Here is a 22,304-nt window from a genome sequence, read left to right on the forward strand (position 1 = left end):
CCCTGCTCCCGTCGCTAGTCCACTGCGATCAAGTGGGGTTTGTCCCGGGAAGACAGTCCCCCGATAACACTAGGCGGGTAATAAATGTGCTAGACACCTTCTCTACGTCTGATTCTCCCCTATTGCTGTTGTCGTTAGACGCGGAGAAGGCGTTCGACCGCCTACACTGGGGGTATCTACAGGCGGTTCTTTGTAAGTTTGGTCTTAATGGCAGGGTTCTCTCCTCCATTTTGGCTTTGTACTCCCGCCCCTCGGCAAGAGTGTGTGTGAATGGACTCCTCTCCTCCCCTTTTCAGATCACGAATGGCATACGCTAAGGGTGCCCCCTGTCCCCGCTAGTATTTGCTCTGGCAATTGAACGGTTAGCTGAGAAAATAAGATCTTCATCCTTGATTACAGGAGTGGAATATCAGGGACAATCTCATAAGATTTGTTTATTTGCGGACGACGTCCTCCTGACGCTCACGACTCCCACTACCTCCCTGCGAGCATTACACACACTCTTGGAATATTCAGCCGTATCCTATTATAAACTTAACAATACTAAGACGGAGGCACTCCCTATCAATTTTCCGCCCCCCCTCTTATCCGCGCTGAAAGCTTCCTACTCTTATTCCTGGCAGGATAGAAGCCTTAAATATCTGGGGATACATATCACCCAGAAGCTGGACGACCTACTCTCCGCTAACTACCCCCCGCTGCTGCGCAAGCTTACAGCTCTGGTCTCGGACTGGATGATGCATCATGTCTCATGTTTAGGGCGCTTAGCTGCACTGAAGATGACTATCCTCCCCAGGCTCATGTATCTATTTCGGGCCATTCCTGTCCTCCTACCTACCTATCTCTTGTCTAAATTTAATGCTATTTTCAACTCTTACGTATGGAAAGGTAAAAAAAACGAGAATAGCTAGGAAAACAATGATCCGGCCCAAACAGGAAGGGGGCCTGGCATATCCAGATTTACATTCCTACCAATTAGCATGCCGACTTGCGCAGATAGGAGCTTGGTATTCACACCCCCCATATAAATCATGGGTCCAACTTGAACAAGGGTTCGTTGCCCCGCTCCCCCTTATACCCCTTTCACATCGCACAAATAACCCGGTACCGACACGGCATATTGCCGTGTCGAACCGGGTCAGTGTGCGATGTGAAAGCACACTGGGCGATTTAGCGGGTCGCCTGACCCGGTAAATCAACCCGGTAAAAAAGAAGGGTTTTACCCGGGTTGATTACCGGGTCAGGTGCGGTGTGAATGGGAGCCGTGTCGATGCGACACGGTTCCCATTCACAAGATAGGGAGAGGCGGCGCTGGAGATGAGCTCATCTCCCGACGCCGCCTCCACCCCCGCCCCTGCTGCTGCTGCGGCCTCCGTTGTCATGGCAACCGACCCGGTATATTGCCGGGTCGGGAAGCCTGCAACGGAGCGCAAATGCCGGATCCCACCCGGTAAGTACACGTTTGTCTTACCGGGTAGGACCCGGCATTTGCGGTGTGAATGCAGCATTACTGATGTTTTACTACTCCCGAAGTCGGAGGGCAAGCTATTGACAAGCAGGTCTCTTTCGGTCCAATCTACTCGGAAGGCTTGGTTGGAAGTGGTGCATAGTGTTAGTGTTGTAACTCTCCCTACCCCTGCTCTCTCACTGACGGGCATAGCCTCCTTAATCCCTGATTTGAGATTTGACTCCTGGATTTTGAGGGATATCCTATCTCTGCAGGATATAATGGTGAATAATACTCTTCTGTCTTTTGCCCAGATACAGGAAAGATTCCTGCTGCCACATGGGGAATTTTATAAATGTTTACAACTCAGACATTGGCTCCACGGGGCCTCAGCATCCCCCCCCCATCCCACTCGCTGTCCACCGTACCCAAACTTGTCCAGAAGTTTCTAGATGACGGGGAGGGCAGGGGTGGCATCACTAAATGGTACAACTACATTATCAACTCCCAATCAATGCAGACAGCCCCCTACCAGGCGAAATGGGAGGTGGACCTTAGGTGTTCGATATCGGAGGAAGACTGGAAGATAATCTTTCGATCCTGTTACACAGTTTCTAAATGTATGTCACATATAGAACTATTTTATAAACTCACCCACCGATTGTATTTCACCCCTTCCCGCTTACATGCGATGCAACCCGCTACACCCTAATACATATTTTCTGGGATTGCCCAGTGCTTGCTCCGCTCTGGAACTCTGTCTTTCACCTCTTGGAACTAGTGCTGGGCCTTTGCATACATCCCCATCCACGACTGGCTCTCCTTCACCTGTACTATGGCGATTTATCGCCGGGCGATCGTTACATTTTAGGCCATATCCTTATTTCAACTAAATTATTGATTGCTCGCCAATGGCGTTCAGTCGGAGTTCCTCATATAAAAGCGATTGAGTTGGCTGTACAATCGCACTGCGAATTTGAGACAGCGGGAGTGGCCTATGCCCCTACCTCATCATGCCCACTGCTCCGCTGGTATTCGTGGTCTACCTATTGGCATAATCGCTTACCAGATCCTGCACCCCCTCATGGTCCTTAGGACTTTGTTTTCATGTTATTATATATTGATTGCTGATTGGGTTCTGCCACATGTCTTTTTCCGATGTGATGTTCTTTTTGTTATCCTCTATGCATTAATCTTTATTTTCTGTGGAACAATCTGTGTACCCCCCTAACCCCTCCCCCCCTTTTTTCTCTTCTGTACCCCTCCCCTTTTGACTTTGTTTAAATAATAAAAATTAATATTGAAAAAATAAAATACAAATGAATAAACAAATAGGAGCACTTTATAGAACATGAGACATGAAAAACTTTAAAATGTACAAAGGTAACTATCATGCACTAGAGTTGGTTGCACATTGCCTACCACGTTAGTGATGTCACCTGTCATGTGGTGTGGAGCTATCTGTGACTGGTTGGGGTCACTGCAAGTGAACACCAGTAAATGGAGCATGTTGTGACAAAAAGATTCTGCTGTGTTGCTCCCATCCGCTGGCGCAAACAGAAGTGGAACCAATAGATTTCATTCCTATACCTTTTTTCGTACTTTCTAAAAGCAGTGGGTAACTGGACTTAATAGTGAGGGCGTAGCCTGACTTCCTACTCAGACGTTCTCCTGAGCTCCCTTGGTGCGTTCCCTCTGCATCCTCTCTGATCAGCGTCTTTGAGCAGATTTGGAGGCAGTCCAGGGTCTCGGCATATCGCTTTACAGGCATTTCTTTCAGTGTATGGACTTCATTCAGAGTAAACAAGCAAAAAAACCAGCTAGTGTATTTGACTGATGCATTTATGCTTTTACCCATCATGTGGATCAGTCATCGTTAAAGATTTGCATCGTTTTATTTGAGCTGTACTCTTCTTTGAGCAATGTGGCATACTTGAAACTATAGGGACACCAAAACTCCTCTGAATATATATCTTTTTGTTTTATATTTGCAAATGCCTATTTTAAACATTTGATTAATTATCTTTTATTTCCAGAATATGCATTTAAAGCTATCAACCAAGGCGGCCTCACATCGGTGGCGGTTCGGGGGAAAGATTGCGCTATTATTGTTACACAGAAGAAAGTCCCTGTAAGTAAACTAATTGTAATGTAAGAAGTAAAGGAGTATTCCAGATATATATTAGTTTTGGTAATTAAACCCATATGGCAAAGCATCGAGCCACAGGGCTCCCACTTTCAGAGTAAAACGTTTCTAGAATTGTTGATAGTTCCCTTTCAGGTCTCTATGGCTTGGAGACCGTTAAACATATACACTTGAGCTTGCAGTGCTCTGACAATGCTTATTGTGTAGCGGTCACTGAACCGTGACCACTGTCCAATCAGAGCACTAATTTATTTAAACCTATTCATGCTGCAGAACTCCAGACAAGGGATTGGTATCAGCTGATGTATAGTTCAGTTACTTTGGAATTGCATAAGGCCAACCCATGGGTCCTGCACCGTTTTGTCACTTGAGTGGGATTATTGCCCGAAATAAGAAAGTACAAACTACAAAGTTACTTTTTTTTTTTTTTTTAACCAGAGCCCCAGATAAAATGGCTGCATGTAATACAGAACCAGTGAATTAATTCTGTTGTCCATATTTAAATGACTGTGAGGGTGAAATGGCCATAATATATTTTGTTCTTTTGTATCATTTTTGTTGAGAGATTGAGGGGAGTATTCAATTAGTGTCGGATCTTCAGTATTCTATTGCAGGCCATTTCCGCCGGTTTCCTCTGTCATTCCGACCATTGATTTTTGCCCTCTCTTATGGGCCAAAATGAATGGTCGAAAACTGACCCGTTTTCGACCGTGGCGGGGTTGAAAACACATGGATGAGCAGAGATTCCGCTCATCCATGTGTTTTTCAACAGGGCGGAAAAACAGCACTTCAATTAAATATTGAAGTGTCAAAGTGCTGATTATCAGCGGAAAATGACGTCTTTCCGTCCTGTCTGAAATTCCCACACTAATTGACTATACCCCTGAGGTGTTAAATGCATCTTTATGTGCAATACAATAAATTGATAGAAGTAAACGTGAATGATCACCATTCATTTTTATGTATGCTTTTCAGTTGTCCAAAAATATTTGCATCTCTTACTTCTTTTGTCTTCCTCACCGTAGGACAAGCTGTTGGACAGCAGGACAGTGACCCATTTGTTCCGGATAACGGAAAACATTGGCTGTGTGATGACTGGAATGACAGGTAGCTGCTTATGTGATTGCCCTCATGGTGTAGCTTGTAGGCGTTTCTATAATTGGTGCAGTGAGTGCTACACCGTACACCCATGTTTACTCACTTAACTCTCCGGAGTCCCACATCGGTGCTGCTGCTACAGGAGAAATCACTCGAAAGATGGATGGCATTTTTCCGGTGATTTGCGCCTGTGCAGGACAGATTTGTCTCCAGGAACTTTACAGACACCATGTCCTCAGAAGCCCGCGCATGCGCACTAGAGATTAGATTACGGGAACACAGTGGTTGCAATGTTTATGGATACCTGCGCATGCGCAGATACTACGGCACTGCAGGGAGGATTGGGCCTTCTCTAAAAACATCCCTGGTGTAGCTATTATATAATATTGTTTACATTTTTACACTCTTTGTTGTTGTGTGTTTTCGAGTTGAGGAATTTTTCTTTTTTTCTTTCTTTCTTTCTTTCTTTCTTTCTTTTTTTTCTTTTTTTCTTTCTTTCTTTCTTTCTTTCTTTCTTTCTTTCTTTCTTTCTTTCTTTCTTTCTTTCTTTCTTTCTTTCTTTCTTTCTTTCTTTCTTTCTTTCTTTCTTTCTTTCTTTCTTTTTTTCTTTTCTTTTCTTTTCTTTTCTTAAACTCCTCTATAATGGGCTATAAGAAGATCATAATATTACCTAACCTGTAATCGTTGACTTGGGTGACCTTTTAATACCTACTTCTGTATGAATCTATGAGCAATTAATTTAATTGACTTGGGCTTATAGTAGTAATGGTAAAATTTGGTGTAATCTACTTTGCTTTTCTAGTGCAGCTAATGTCAAATGTTGTAAAGGGTCTAGTAATCATATAAATGTACAATACTACAGTTAAAACTTTTGCTATAATACATGGAACAGCAATGTCTTTTTATCTGTATAGTATGAGATCTGTCATTTCAGGAGACAACGCTCTTACTAACACTGACTAATCAGCAGACCATGACAAATGTCTTCAAATCTTACAGGCCATGTCCAAAAGCAGAGAGGCAAAAAATTTTATTTGTTGAAAACTTCCAACACTCGTAATGGCTGACCAAGAGTGAGCATCATGTTACTTAGCGTAGTATAGATTATCGGACTTTACACAGTGCATGCCCAGAACCATGGCTGCACACATACTGGGCACCTTACTACAAAAAGGATATCCTGGAGCTAGAAAAGGTTCAAAGGCGGGCGACCAAATTAATTAAGGGTATGGAGACGCTGGAATACGAGGAAAGGCTTGCAGGACTAGGCATGTTTACACTGGAAAAGAGGAGATTAAGAGGGGACATGATCAACATTTACAAATATATAAGGGGACATTATACAGATCTTGCGCAGGACCTGTTTTTGGTTAGATCAACTCAGAGAACTCGTGGACACTCGCTCAGGTTAGAGGAGAGGAGATTCCGCACAATACGGCGTAAAGGCTTTTTTACGGTAAGGACGATACGTGTTTGGAATTTCCTGCCTGAGGGAGTTGTAATGGCCAACTCAGTCAACACCTTTAAGAATGGGTTAGATAAATTCCTAATGGATAAGGATATCCAGGGTTACGGGGCATAGTCACGCACTATGGTTATTATAAAAAAGAGGGGTAAAACGTAACGGCAGTCATCAACTTCAGTCAAAATTTTCTACAATGTAATCGTGCATAGGAGACCACAAATAGGTTGAACTCGATGGACAAATTGTCTTTCTCTGACGTCCTAGTGGATGCTGGGGACTCCGTAAGGACCATGGGGAATAGACGGCTCCGCAGGAGACTGGGCACATCTAAGAAAGATTTAGGACTATCTGGTGTGCACTGGCTCCTCCCCCTATGACCCTCCTCCAAGCCTCAGTTAGATTTCTGTGCCCGGCTGAGCTGGATGCACACTAGGGGCCCTCCTAAGCTCCTAGAAGAAAGTATAGTTTAGGTTTCTTTTTCATCCACTAGGGGTCACTGGAGTACTCTTGGGATATGGACGGCTTCCACCGGAAGAAGGCACTGAATAAATTAATTTTTGAGACTACTCCTCCCCTCCATATCCTGCAGCACTCCAGTGTTTTTTCTGTATTGGATTTTTTTCTAAGTTTTTTTTTTCTCTTCAATTTCCACGTCCTTTCCCCCCTTCTAACAGGCGTGGGTCAGGGACAGTGGAAGCGGCTGAGTAGCCGTGAGTGTCGGACCTCTCTGTAAAGAGCTCCCTCACTCCACTTGCAGGCTGCCTGCAGGAAAGCTGGACGGAGCTTGGATGAAGGCCCCGTCATAGACTTTTGTCACGGTCCAGGTATGTTGGGTTGGGGCGGTCAGCGCTTGCTGCCGCTCCACTGTTGGGGATTGTTGGGTACTCACCGCTGCCCGGAGCGCGTGTACATGGGCCGCTTCACGGTCCATGCGGCGCGCTCTCACTCTCCGGCTCCCAGCATCCTAAAAGACCGCTGCTCCCTGCGCAGCAGCAGCGCTGCTTGGCTACACAGACACGCCGTTATGCTGTGTGTGGCGGGCGGGAGCACGTGTGCATGGGCCGCTCCACGGCTCCATGCAGCACGCTCTCTGCTTCCGCCATCCGCCCGCAGCAGCCGAGGAGTTCCGTTGTCCGGGGTCTATAGACAGGCCGCTCACACGGCCCTTTGCAAAACTTCCACAGGCCCAGACCCGGTGCTGTACACGGAGGTCGTGGGAGTGGGGGGGGGGAGACTTTAACAGTATTTGGCAGTGCAAGAAATGCTTAATATGTTTAAATGTTCTCCTGTCTGTTCCAGGTTTCCTATTTTTACATCTCGGCTAAGAGTGGTACTAGAGGAATTTTGGGGTCAGTTTTCGTATTTCTGGCAGGCACTGCACTTGCCTAGATATATACCAGGAACTTTGGTGTTATTACTGAGTCGTGCAGTCTGTCTGTGTGGAGTTTGTATTGTCTGTCTTCATAATGAGTAAGACACCAGCAAAATCTAAGAAACATTTGTCATGTCATGTCTGTAAGAGTGTGTTGCCTGATGGATCCACCACATGTACAGCATGTGTTGTTAATACAGCCATAAATACGATTTCCATTCCAGAAGTAAAGGCATCTCAGGACCTGCCATGGGCTTTACTTGCAGATGTATTAGTTGGTTTACAATCAGAACTGGCCGCCTCTCGTGAAGAAAGAGAGGCGGCAAGATCTGAGTTTAAGATGAGACCATTTGAGTTACCTGGGGAGTCTCAAACTGGTCATAAGTCCACCTTGAGTGGAAAAGATAAGTTTCCTTTTCCTACTAATTTTCCTGTCTCTGGGATACTAGACCTCACTGAACAGGAGTACGAGGAGGGCGAAATAGAACAACAGTCAGAAGGTGACGACTTTGACAGCCCAGGTATTGACAATCTCATCAGAGCAGTTCGTCAGTCGCTGGAGTTTACGGAAACTGAGGAGCCACTGACGAATGATGAGGTAGTCTTTACTAAACGACAGAGATCTCCGATGTGTTTCCCTATCTCGGAATCTCTTAATAAAATGTTACTGGAGTCACGGAAAAATCCGGACAAACGGTTTTCTATTCCTCGTAGATTTAAATCGAGTTACCCGTTTCCAGAGGCCATGACAGCTACATGGGAGAACCCACCTTTGGTGGATTCATCCGTATCTAAACTTACGAGGAAGTTAACCATACCAGTCCCAACTGCTACTACGCTTAAAGACCCTGCAGATCGTAAAATAGAGGCTATGCTAAGGTCCATGTACACAGCAACTGGAGTGCTGTTAAGACCTGGGTTGGTTGGCATTTGGGTTACTAAAGCTTTAATGGTATGGATAAAAGAGCTCAAGTCGGCTCTGCAAGATGATCATCTTATACTTCTCGCGGATCAAATCTGGGAAGCTGCTGAATATCTATGTACAGCTTCTACTGACGTCTGTCAGCTTACTTCTCGCCTGTCCTCATCGCTAGTCACAGTACGACGAGCACTTTGGCTGCGTTCGTGGCAGGCGGAGACGGAGGTTAAAAAAGGTATAGAGGCATTGCCTTATGATGGCGAGAAACTTTTTGGTCCTGAATTGGACAAATGGATTTCTGAGGCTACTGGAGGGAAGTCTGTTTTTCTTCCATCGCCTACAACTATACCTAAACGGAAATATTCTGGTCCGGCGTTCAAATCCTTTAGAACTCAGCCCTTTCGTGGGCAGGGAGGAGCAGTCACGCCGGGCAGAAGAGGTCGGGGACGTAGTGCCCGACAATCCAATGCACGTCGTCAAGACACCAAGACCACTAACAAACCAGTGGCATGACGGGCTCCCAGCCCATCTCGGATCTCCAATTGTGGGAGCACGCCTTCAGAGCTTTCAGGGGGCGTGGCTGCAGACGTCCACAGATGGGTGGATCCGCAATTTAGTATTAGAGGGTTACAAAATAGAGTTCGATTATCTTCCGACAGGAAGATTTTTCACGACAGGACTGCCTGTGTCGGACGACAAGAAAGCAGTTCTGCAGGTTGCCATTCAGTCTCTGCTGCAGTGATAATTCCGGTCCCTGTGCAGGAACAGGGGCAGGGTTATTATTCCAGTCTGTTTCTGGTACCAAAACCAGATGGCTCAGTCAGGCCAATATTGAACCTAAAAGGTCTCAATCATTACGTCACTTACCACAGATTCAAGATGGAATCTCTCAGGTCAGTAATTGCAGGGTTAGAGCCACAGGAATTCATGATTGCACTAGATCTCAAGGATGCGTATTTGCACATTCCGATTTGGCCACCTCACCAGAGTTTCTTAAGGTTTGCGATAAGACGAGACCATTACCAATTTCAGGCTCTACCGTTTGGCCTCTCATCAGCGCCTCGGGTATTCACCAAGGTAATGTCCGTGATGACAGCTCATCTCAGGTCCCTAGGGGTAATAATTGTTCCGTATTTAGACGATCTACTCATAAAGGCTCCGTCTCAACAATTGCTTCTCCAACATGCCTTACTAACGTACAATGTACTAGTTCAGCACGGTTGGATAGTCAGTTTAAAGAAATCACATCTAATTCCGTGTCAGCGACTTCAATTCCTAGGGATGATTCTCGATACAGTAAAACAAAGGGTTTACCTGCCACAACAGAAAGTACAGGGCATTCGTCATCTGGTGCAATTAGTGCTCAAGCCACGCACAGTCTCAGTACATTTGTGCATTCGCCTTCTAGGCACAATGGTGGCGGCTTTCGAAGCACTTCAGTTCGGAAGATTTCACTCACGTCCGTTTCAACTGGAGGTGTTAGCACAGTGGTCGGGATCACATCTGCAGCTGCACCACAGGGTGAGGTTGTCACCACAAGTCAGGGTGTCTCTTCTCTGGTGGTTAAAAATACACAATCTATCTGCAGGGAGACGATTCGGCGTCGCGAATTGGATAATTCTGACAACAGACGCAAGTCTCAGAGGTTGGGGAGCTGTAGTTCAGAGTTATCGGCTCCAGGGCCTCTGGGCGGATCACGAAAGATCGCTATCCATAAATGTTCTGGAACTCAGGGCGATTTACAATGCTCTAAGACAAGCGGTGTACATGTTTCGTTTTCAGACTGTTCAGGTGCAGTCAGACAACGCGACGGCAGTCGCATATATAAACAAACAAGGAGGAACGAGAAGCCGCATGGCTATGCGGGAAGTAGCTCGGATCCTCAGATGGGCCGAATATCACCAGGTGATATTATCGGCAGTGTTCATTCCTGGAGTGGACAACTGGGAGGCAGATTTTCTCAGTCGTCGGGATTTTCATCCAGGAGAGTGGGCATTGAATCCAGAAGTATTTCAGATGTTGATCCAGAAGTGGGGTTACCCTCAGGTGGATCTAATGGCATCCCGCCACAATCATCAGGTGTCAAGATATGTGTCCAGAACAAGAGATCCAGGGGCAGTGGCGGTGGATGCTCTCACAGCCACGTGGCCATACAGCCTTGTGTATCTGTTTCCACCGTTTCCGCTGCTCCCGTTGGTGCTAAAACGGATCAAGAGAGGGTTCGTCACAGTCATTCTAATAGCGCCTCATTGGCCTCGGAGGGCTTGGTTCTCGGATCTCCTCGGGTTACTCGCAGACGATCCGTGGCCACTCCCACTACGTCCGGACCTGTTACAACAGGGTCCGTTCCTTTACCCCGATTTAGCGCGGCTGCGTTTGACGGGGTGGCTGTTGAAAAGGCCATCTTAAGGAAAGAGGGCATTCCTGAGTCTGTTATACCAACCATGGTACGAGCTAGGAAGCCGGTTACGGCAGCTCATTATTATAGAATTTGGCGTACTTATATAGGTTGGTGTGAAGCTCGGAAATTTCCGACATCGTCTTTTAAATTATCCCGTCTTTTGTTATTTTTACAAATGGGGTTAGATGGAGGACTACGTCTTTCCACATTAAAGGTGCAGGTATCTGCGTTGTCAATTTATTTTCAAAGGAAATTGGCCTCGTTGCAGTCAATACATACGTTTCTACAGGGTGTAAAGAGGATACAGCCTCCTTTCATTCCACCTACAGCACCATGGGACTTGAATCTGGTTTTAGATTTCTTACAGTCCGATTACTTTGAACCCTTACAACAAGTGGATATTAAATTTCTCACTTGGAAAACGATTTTTCTTTTAGCCTTAGCTTCGGCTAAGCGTGTTTCAGATTTGGGTGCCTTGTCATGCAAGTCACCGTATTTAATTTTTCATGATGACAGAGCGGAACTTCGGACGAATCCCGCTTTTCTACCAAAGGTAGTGTCGTCTTTTCACATCAATCAACCAATAGTAGTTCCTGTGTTAACAGGAGACTCTGGAACGTTGGATGTGGTTCGCGCATTGCGTATCTATGTTTCCCGAACGTCTACTGTGCGTAAGACAGATACGTTGTTTGTTCTCTATGACGCAGCTAAGAGGGGTTGGCCAGCCTCTAAGCAGACCTTATCCAGATGGATCAAACTGACTATACGTCAGGCTTACCTTTATGCTAAGTTACAGCCACCTACTTCAGTAACAGCTCATTCCACACGTTCTGTGGGGACGTCATGGGCAGCGAGTCGTGGGGCTTCTACGACACAGCTTTGCCGTGCGGCTACTTGGTCGTCAGTGCACACGTTTGTGCGCTTTTACAAGTTTGATACGTTCGCGGCAGCAGCATCTAGCTTTGGCCGTTTAGTGTTACAGGTGCCAAACAGCTCTCCCGCCACGGAGGAGACTTTGGTACATCCCAAGAGTACTCCAGTGACCCCTAGTGGATGAAAAAGAAAATAGGATTTTGGTACCTACCAGGTAAATCCTTTTCTTTGAATCCATAGGGGGCACTGGACGCCCACCCAGAGCAGTTTACCTGTTTTAGGAGTCCAGTGGTTCTTATGGTAACACACTTTCACGACTGGTTTAAATTTAACAAGGGTTAATCAGTTATGGTGTCAACTGTTTAGTTGTCTGTTACGTTGTGTCAACTTTATTGTTGTCTGTGAGACTATATGTAATTCTCCTTTTGTCAATCTCTCTATCGATCCTGTTCGGCTCAGTAAAAAACACTGAAGTGCTGCAGGATATGGAGGGGAGGAGTAGTCTCAAAAATTAATTTATTCAGTGCCTTCTTCCGGTGGAAGCCGTCCATATCCCAAGAGTACTCCAGTGCCCCCTATGGATTCAAAGAAAAGGATTTACCTGGTAGGTACCAAAATCCTATTTTTTTATTTTCAGTGAGACCTGCTGGCAACAGGCTCACTGCAACGAGGGACTAAGGGGAGAAGAAGCGAACCTACCTAAGTGGTGGTAGCTTGGGCTTCTTAGGCTACTGGACACCATTAGCTCCAGAGGGATCGAACACAGGACCCGACCTCGTCGTCCGTTCCCGGAGCCGCGCCGCCGTCCCCCTTATAGAGCCAGAAACAAGAAGGTGGTCCGGAAAATCGGCGGCTGAAGACTTCTGTCTTCTCCAAGGTAGCGCACAGCACTGCAGCTGTGCGCCATTGCTCCTCATGCACACCACACACTGCGGTCACTAATGGGTGCAGGGCGCTGGGGGGGGGGGGCGCCCTGAGCAGCAATAATAACACCTTGGCTGGCAAAACTAACACCATATATAGCCCCAGAGGCTATATAGGTGTATATTAACCCCTGCCAGAAACGATAAAATAGCGGGAGAAAGCCCGCCGAAAAAGGGGCGGAGCCAACTCCCTCAGCACACTGGCGCCATTATTTCCTCACAGCTTCGCTGGAAGGAAGCTCCCTGGCTCTCTCCTGCAGTCCTGCACTACAGAAAGGGTAAAAAAGAGAGGGGGGGCACAATTTAGGCGCAGTATGTGTATATATATATATATATATATATATATATATATATATATATATATATATATATATATATATATATATATATTTATATTATAGGCAGCTATAGGGGAAAACACTCTGTATAGTGATATCCCTGTGTTATATAGCGCCCTGGTGTGTGCTGGCATACTCTCCCTCTGTCTCCCCAAAGGGCTTTGTGGGGTCCTGTCCTCTGTAAGAGCATTCCCTGTGTGTCTGCTGTGTGTCGGTACTGCTGTGTCGACATGTATGATGAGGATAATGATGTGGAGGCGGAGCAAATGCCTGTGAATGTGATGTCACCCCCTGCGGGGTCGACACCAGTGTGGATGGACTTATGGAAGGAATTACGTGACAGTGTCAGCTCCTTACATAAAAGGTTTGACGACATAGGACAGCCGGCTACTCAGCTTGTGCCTGTCCAAGCGTCTCAAATGTCATCAGGGGCTATAGAACGCCCGCTACCTCAGATGACAGATACAGATGTCGACACGGATACCGACTCCAGTGTCGACGATGATGAGACGAGTGTACCCTCCAATAGATCCACCCGTTACATGATTGAGGCTATGAAAAATGTTTTACACATTTCTGATGATACCCCAGGTACCACAAAAAAGGGGTATTATGTTTGGTGAGAAAAAACTACCAGTAGTTTTTCCTGCATCTGACGAATTAAATGAGGTGTGTGAGGAAGCGTGGACTTCCCCAGATAAGAAATTGATCATTTCTAAACGGTTAATGGCTGCGTACCCTTTCCCGCCAGAGGATAGGTCACGCTGGGAAACACCCCCTAGGGTAGATAAAGCATTGACACGCTTATCAAAGAAGGTGGCACTACCGTCTCCGGATACGGCCGCCCTAAAAGAACCGGCTGATAGAAAGCTGGAAAGTACCCTAAAAGCTATATACACACACACTGGCATTATATTGAGACCCGCTATTGCATCAGCTTGGATGTGCAGTGCTGCTGCTGCGTGGTCAGACTCCCTGTCGGAAAACATTGATACCATGGATAGGGACAATATTTTGCTAACGATTGACCATATAAAAGACGCGGTCTTATACATGTGTGATGCACAGAGGGATATTTGCCGGCTGGCATCAAAAATAAGCGCTATGTCCATTGCCACCAGACGGGGGTTATGGACTAGGCAATGGTCAGGTGATGCCGACTCCAAGCGGCACATGGAAGTTTTACCCTATAAAGGGGCGGAACTTTTTGGGGAAGGTCTTTCAGACCTCGTTTCCACAGCTACTGCTGGGAAATCGACTTTTTTGCCACAGGCTACCCCACAGCAAAAGAAAGCACCGTATTATCAGGTACAGTCCTTTCGGCCCCAGAAAAATAAGCGGGCTAGAGGCTCATCCTTTCTGCCGAGGGGCAGAGGAAGGGGGAAAAAGCTGCAGCACACGGCTAGTTCCCAGGAGCAGAAGTCCTCCCCTGCGTCCGGTAAGTCCACAGCATGACGCTGGGGCTGCTCAGGCGGAATCGGGAAAGGGGGGGGCACGTCTCAGGTTTTTCAGCACACAGTGGACTTTCTCACAAGTGGATCCCTGGGTCCTTCAAGTAGTATCTCAGGGGTACAGGCTGGAATTCGAGACGTCTCCCCCCCCCCCCCCCCCCCGCCGTTTCCTAAAATCTGCCTTGCCGGCAACTCCCTCTGCCAGGGAGGCAGTGTTGGTGGCTATTCAAAAACTGTATTCACAGAAAGTGATCGTCAAGGTACCCCTCCTTCAGCAAGGAAAGGGTTACTACTCCACAATGTTTGTGGTACCGAAACCGGACGGTTCGGTGAGACCCATCTTAAATTTAAAAACCTTGAACACATATCAAAAGGTTCAAGTTCAAGATGGAATCGCTCAGGGCGGTTATTGCGAGCCTGGAGGAGGGGGATTACATGGTATCCCTGGACATCAAGGATGCGTACCTGCATGTCCCCATTTACCCTCCGCACCAGGAGTACCTCAGATTTGTGGTACAGGACTGTCACTATCAGTTCCAGACGCTGCCGTTCGGGTTATCCACGGCACCGAGGGTCTTTACCAAGGTAATGGCCGAAATGATGATACTCCTTCGCAAGAAGGGAGTTTTAATTATCCCGTACTTGGACGATCTCCTGATAAAGAACAGTTGATAGTGGGGGTGGCACTTTCTCAGGAAGTGCTACAACAGCACGGCTGGATTCTAAACATTCCAAAGTCACAGCTGGTCCCGACGACACGTCTTCTGTTCCTGGGAATGATTCTGGACACAGACCAGAAAAGAGTTTCTTCCACTGAAAAAAGCCGAGGAATTGTCATCTCAGGTCAGAGACATTCTAAAACCAGGAAAAGTGTCGGTACATCAATGCACACGAGTCCTGGGAAAAATGGTAGCTTCGTACGAAGCAATTCCATTCGGAAGGTTCCACGCAAGGACGTTCCAGTGGGACTTGTTGGACAAATGGTCCGGGTCCCATCTCCAGATGCAACAGCGGATAACCCTATCGAGTTGGCGGCTGCAGAGGGCTCATCTACTAGAGGGCCGCAGATTCGGAATACAGGACTGGGTCCTGGTGACCACGGATGCCAGCCTTCGGGGCTGGGGGGCAGTCACAAAGGGAAGAAATTTCCAAGGACTGTGGTCAAATCAGGAGATTTCTCTTCACATAAATATCCTGGAGCTAAGGGCCATTTACAATGCCCTAAGCCAGGCAAGACCCCTGCTTCAAAACCAGCCGGTACTGATCCAGTCAGACAACATCACGGCGGTCGCCCATGTAAACAGACAGGGCGGCACGAGAAGCAGGATGGCGATGGCAGAAGCCACAAGGATTCTCAGATGGGCAGAGAATCATGTGTTAGCACTGACGGCAGTGTTCATTCCGGGAGTGGACAACTGGGAAGCAGACTTCCTCAGCAGGCACGACCTCCACCCGGGAGAATGGGGACTTCATCCAGAAGTCTTCCAAATGCTAGTCAACCGGTGGGAAAAACCACAGGTAGACATGATGGCGTCCCGCCTCAACAAGAAGTTGAAAAGATATTGCGCCCGGTCAAGAGACCCTCAGGCGATAGCGGTGGACGCTCTAGTGACACCATGGGTGTACCAGTCGGTTTATGTGTTTCCTCCTCTACCTCTCATACCCAAGGTACTGAGAATAATAAGAAGGCGAGGAGTGAAAACCATACTCGTGGTTCCGGATTGGCCAAGAAGAGCTTGGTACCCGGAACTTCAAGAGATGCTTACAGAGGACCCTTGGCCTCTGCCGCTCAGACAAGACCTGCTGCAGCAGGGACCCTGTCTGTTCCAAGACTTACCGCGGCTGCGTTTGACGGCATGGCGGTTGAACACCGGATCCTGAAGGAAAAGGGTATTCCGGAGGAAGTCATCCCTACCCTGATCAAAGCCAGGAAGGATGTCACCGCAAGACATTATCACCGCATTTGGCGAAAATATGTTGCTTGGTGTGAGGCCATGAAGGCCCCGACGGAGGAATTTCAACTGGGTCGATTCCTGCACTTCCTGCAAGCAGGGGTGACGTTGGGCCTCAAATTGGGGTCCATAAAGGTCCAGATTTCGGCTCTGTCGATTTTCTTCCAAAAAGAACTGGCTTCACTGCCCGAAGTTCAGACTTTTGTCAAAGGAGTACTGCATATTCAGCCTCCTTTTGTGCCCCCAGTGGCACCTTGGGATCTCAATGTGGTTTTGGCATTCCTGAAATCACATTGGTTCGAACCACTTAAGACTGTGGATTTAAAATATCTCACGTGGAAAGTGGTCATGCTGTTGGCCTTGGCGTCGGCCAGGCGGGTTTCAGAATTGGCGGCTTTGTCTTGTAAAAGCCCTTATCTGATTTTCCATATGGATAGGGCAGAATTGAGGACTCGTCCTCAGTTTGTCCCAAAGGTGGTCTCAGCTTTTCACTTGAACCAACCTATTGTGGTGCCTGCGGCTACTAGGGACTTGGAGGATTCCAAGTTGCTGGACGTAGTCAGGGCCCTAAAAATGTATATTTCCAGGACGGCTGGAGTCAGAAAGACTGACTCGCTGTTTATCCTGTATGCACCCACCAAGCTGGGTGCTCCTGCTTCTAAGCAGTCTATTGCGCGCTGGATTTGTAGCACTATTCAGCTGGCGCATTCTGGGGTAGGCTTACCGCAGCCTAAATCTGTAAAAGCCCATTCCACACGGTAGGTGGGCTCATCTTGGGCGGCTGCCCGAGGGGTCTCGGCTTTACAACTTTGCCGAGCAGCTACTTGGTCGGGGGCAAACACGTTTGCAAAATTCTACAAATTTGATACCCTGGCTGAAGAGGACCTGGAATTCTCTCATTCGGTGCTGCAGAGTCATCCGCACTCTCCCGCCCGTTTGGGAGCTTTGGTATAATCCCCATGGTCCTTACGGAGTCCCCAGCATCCACTAGGACGTCAGAGAAAATAAGATTTTACTCACCGGTAAATCTATTTCTCGTAGTCCGTAGTGGATGCTGGGCGCCCATCCCAAGTGCGGATTGTCTGCAATACCTGTACATAGTTATTGTTACAAAAATCGGGTTTTGTTGTGAGCCATCTATTTAGAGGCTCCATTTTGTTATCATACTGTTAACCGGGGTTCCTATCACGTGTTATATGGTGTGATTGGTGTGGCTGGTATGAGTCTTACCCGGGATTCAAAAATCCTTCCTTATTGTGTCAGCTCTTCCGGGCACAGTTCCTAACTGAGGCTTGGAGGAGGGTCATAGGGGGAGGAGCCAGTGCACACCAGATAGTCCTAAATCTTTCTTAGATGTGCCCAGTCTCCTGCGGAGCCGTTTATTCCCCATGGTCCTTACGGAGTCCCCAGCATCCACTACGGACTACGAGAAATAGATTTACCGGTGAGTAAAATCTTATTTTTTTCAACCTTAGATACTATGTTACTGTGTTACTATGTTACATGTAAATCCATGCAGATTTGTCTGACACCCATGCCTTTCTGCACCTGCAGGAGTTCTTATGTAGGACAGAAATGGAGTGTTTGGACAAATGCAAAAAAACGCAGGCTGGGATAAAGACACGCATATTATTTGCAGGCGCTCATCAATAATGCTTTTGTGAGAGTGTTTAAGCATTTGTTTTTGTTTCCTTTATTTTGTGTGAGCGAGACAGTGAGTTGTTTTAGTTGTCTTAGATAGGCTTTTGTAGTTTGATACCCAACTGTGAGTAGGTTTATTGCACATAAACTAATGAGTTTACAACAGGGGCACATAAGGACATACAGTAAGTGTCGGTAACGTGTGCCTGAAGCAGGGTATGTAAATATTGCATCCAGCTCTGCCTAGCCCTTCAGGTTTATTCAGAGTAAGCAAACCAAACACAATAGGTGCTGGCATGGCTGTGACAGTAAGTGGGGCTGTGCAGTCTGGGGCTTTGCGGAATAATAAAGAAATAGAAGAATTGTGAGGATGCACACAGTACAAGCATTCTATCACAGAATATTAAACCCATCAATAAGCAGTATAATATTTATTTTTCATCTGCATTTACTGCCAGTAAATATATATATAGATTTTCTTTTGGCAATGTGACTTTTCATGCTGTTGCTCTCTTCCATACATTCAGCGGACAGCAGATCACAGGTGCAGAGAGCGCGGTATGAGGCTGCTAACTGGAAATACAAGTATGGCTACGAGATTCCGGTTGATATGCTCTGCAAACGAATTGCTGATATCTCTCAGGTGTACACACAAAATGCAGAAATGAGGCCTTTGGGCTGCTGTAAGTATTTTCTCTTCCATCGGTTCTCTATGCACCAATCTGAGCTGCTTATGTTCAGATAACACTTTAAAGATATAAAACCGTTGCGTTCTGTTTTGAGTTTAATCCTTTTTTTGTTCTCTTTTGATTCAGGTATGATCCTAATCGGTGTAGATGAGGAACATGGTGCCCAGGTTTATAAATGTGATCCAGCTGGCTACTATTGTGGTTTTAAAGCCACCACAGCTGGTGTGAAACAGACAGAGGCTACCAGCTTCCTAGAAAAGAAAGTGAAGAAGAAATTTGATTGGACGTTTGAACAGAGTATTGAGGTAAGTGACCTCATACACATACTTACCTTATACGCCCATTTTTTTTTAAACATATTTACACACACACACCTATGTATAGATCCATCTTGTTTTTACTTTGGAGAAGGCAAAAATCCATCATATTAAGGTGTCTGTGCACACTTGCGCTCTGTGAATGCTGGTCACTACTTAGAAGAGGGAGATGGTCAGATGACCTTACGTCCCCCAGACTGACATTGCATGCTAACTTCCCATTTCAGTGGTCCATGTAAGAAGCAGAGAGAGCTGTGTAACCCCTTGAAGTAAGGGGCTAATTCAGACCTGATCGCTAGGCTGCGTTTTCGTACAGCGGGCGATCAGGTCTAAACTGCGCATTTGTATGCACCATGTGCAGGCGCGTCGCACAGGTACAAAACGGATCGCCGCTCAGCGATGGGTTTATGACAAGGATCCGTTCGCAAGGAGATTGACAGGAAGAAGGCTTTTGTGGGTGTCAACTGACCGTTTTCTGGGAGTGGTTGGAAAAACGCAGGCGTGTCCAAGCGTTTGCAGGGATGGTTCCTGACGTCAATTCTGGTCCCGGACAGGCTGAAGCGTTTGCAACGGCTGAGTAAGTCCTGGGCTGCACAGAGACTGCACAAGATCTGTTTGTACAGCTCTGCTACACATGCGTTCGCACACTTGCAAAGCGAAAATACACTTCCCTATGGGCGGCGACTATGCAAACGCAGGACTGCAGAAAACCCCTAGCGAACGAACAGGTCTGAATTAGCCCCTAAGATCACCCATTAATATAATATATGGTCACTAGTAATTATGACTTCTCTAGAAATCACTATGTTTGCGCTGAATGCTATTGCATGTAGCCCACATATACTGGACAGTTTTTATTCTTTCACTGTAATTTAGATTTTAGTTTGGATGCGCCCTCCCAATTCTGACTCTCTCTGCACATCTTGCATCTGCCACACCTGCAGTGCAGCATGGTTTGCCAAGGTTGCTCTTTCTTGCCTTATTCCCAACTCAGAATCTGGACCAATGTCACATGGGCAGAGAATTCTTCTGTTAGAAGTACCAAGTGAGCACAAATCCCCATCAGCGTAGAGGGTCTCTTACATAGTCTTAATTGGCGCATTGGCATCCCCCCGCTCTGTGGGCTGTAATGACAGCGGTCTTTTTAAATTGTTTCCCTCCTAATTCTAAAATGCACAGATTTCATGTCATGAGGATGGTCCTGTGTAAGCAGCTGTATACACATTATGTGATACATGGAGTCCATAGCATCAACCCTTTAGTTTACTGCTTGGCCAGGAGTGTCATTTATAAAGGGGTTAAACATTAATGCCATAATAGCTAGTGAAACGTGTAACCTTTTGTTCAGTGTGCTGTACTTTGTTTTTCTTGATCTAGACGGCCATCTCTTGTCTGTCCACTGTGCTGTCCATTGACTTCAAACCATCTGAGCTTGAGATCGGCGTGGTGACCCTTCAGGATCCAAAATTCAGGTTTGCACTGTCCGAGGAAATTCATATGTTTAGTTATACTTTACATCTCTGTTACTATGAGCAACAAACAAATCTCTGCTACATTTGTCTTAGTTTCACTATGTATTTTGCAGACCAATCACTTTCTTTGTGGGAAGTAAATAGTTTTTACTGAACACTTTTTGGATGAGACAACAGAGTATGAGGAAACAAATCTTCCTTTGCTGGATCACGAACTAGTCATTTTAATGTACAGTGGAATGATGTGATGCAATTTCCAATGAAATGCCTGTTGGCATACTCATTGGCTACGGAATGCAAACATCCTGTGTGATATCACTTTTACTTTCATATATTGGTTGCCATAAATCTTTTATCGGACTGTCTTTAAACTTTTAGGCGTTATTTTCTATCCATTTCTACTTCAGCTTAAATTGCACAGTGAGAACTGGGCAGCAGTCAGCACATTAACACCGCAAACCCACTTGTAATATATGTAACCCTATAGTCGTTTAACTTGTTTTGCCCAGCTGAATGCAAGGACGTATAATCACACCACTGTCTCCTATAGAATGGACGTCTACAATGCTTGGACTTACCATACTATTACTTTAAACCGGGATGTTCATTGATTACACCGGTTCTGTGACGGACTAAACCTAGGTGAAATGCAGACGTGAAGTAAGCCAGCCACAGAACCTGTGTGATTCATGAGTGTCCTGGTTTAAAGGAATATTATGGTAAGCCTTACAATACTGCCTTTCCGCTACTTAGTGGTGAAATAATTTTGGTTTTTGTCCAAAAACCAGTGTTGCAGGTTCCCTACTAAGCTGAGGTTATGGAAATGAGCTCTAAATATCTAATTTGGTACCTTCAGCTTGGACCTTCCAATCTGCTACAAGTTGCTCCCCTTGTCTTCCAGGATGCATAGCCATTTACAGTTGCAACACTGTTCATTTAAGCTTTATTATCTCCGTAAACTTAGGGCACACTAGTGTTCCAATAAAAAATGTATCTTTACTGCCCTGTCAAGCCAGCAAAGCTTAGCTAGTATTGAGGCTGTAATCATGGTTTGCTAGCACAGCGCTATTAGCCAACCCTTTCCGCTCAGACATCACGTTGACGTTATTTTGCCTTCTCCTGGGGCGTAAAGCATGTGAGTGATTATTACTGCTGACAAGATCAAATTTGTCCCCGATTACTCCCTCTGCTCTTAATTTGTCAACAGATTTCTCATCCAACAAAACAAGGTCAGAGTGTTTGTGGTGTGCTTGGGTTATTCATTTATCTGCCAGCGAGTTTTGTCTTTGTCCCTCCAAGAAATAATTGAAGATTCACCTCTGTATTTCAGAATCCTCACAGAGGCAGAGATTGACGTTCACCTTGTTGCATTAGCAGAGCGGGATTAGCAGATCGCCAGCTGGCTGATGTGTCTAATGAAACATTTGCCTGTTCTACCCACTTCATTTTTCCTATCCATGTTCTATCATTCTCTCTGTATGAATAAAAAAGGTTTTTGAATTTGGTTTCCAGTTCATTGTAAGACATCAGTGGGTTCTTTGTGCTTTGTTTCTTAGGTTGATAAGCCCTGACAGACATGTTTCTTAGGTTGATAAGCTCTGACAGCCATGGTCTGAGTAATATTAAAGTAACCATCTTAATAACACAACATCGTTGGGAGGAGTAGATGATCATTGGTAGATATAGAGCCTATGTGCAAAGAATGAGAGTGAAATACAGTTAAGCTGGGTACACATTAGATGAAATAGTGTACCCAGCGAGATTGGGAGCAACGGCATCGGGAAGCGCATACACACTTTC

General features: G+C 46.2%; 1 protein-coding gene across 1 annotated transcript in view; it reads left to right on the plus strand.

Annotated features, from left to right (window-relative positions):
• PSMA6 (proteasome 20S subunit alpha 6) overlaps nt 1-22,004 on the plus strand; it is a 37,739-nt gene extending 15,735 nt beyond the window's left edge. Inside the window, exons 2-7 of the mRNA XM_063947897.1 lie at nt 3,484-3,578; nt 4,619-4,700; nt 18,554-18,709; nt 18,842-19,020; nt 20,410-20,504; nt 21,835-22,004. Of these exons, the coding sequence (XP_063803967.1) occupies nt 3,484-3,578; nt 4,619-4,700; nt 18,554-18,709; nt 18,842-19,020; nt 20,410-20,504; nt 21,835-21,892 (665 nt within the window). The 3' untranslated portion in view covers nt 21,893-22,004. The remainder of the gene's footprint in view (nt 1-3,483; nt 3,579-4,618; nt 4,701-18,553; nt 18,710-18,841; nt 19,021-20,409; nt 20,505-21,834) is intronic.
• Nucleotides 22,005-22,304: the final 300 nt, after the last annotated feature.

The sequence above is a fragment of the Pseudophryne corroboree genome, chromosome 12 (assembly GCF_028390025.1).
Source record: "Pseudophryne corroboree isolate aPseCor3 chromosome 12, aPseCor3.hap2, whole genome shotgun sequence".
Classification (NCBI taxonomy): domain Eukaryota; kingdom Metazoa; phylum Chordata; class Amphibia; order Anura; family Myobatrachidae; genus Pseudophryne; species Pseudophryne corroboree.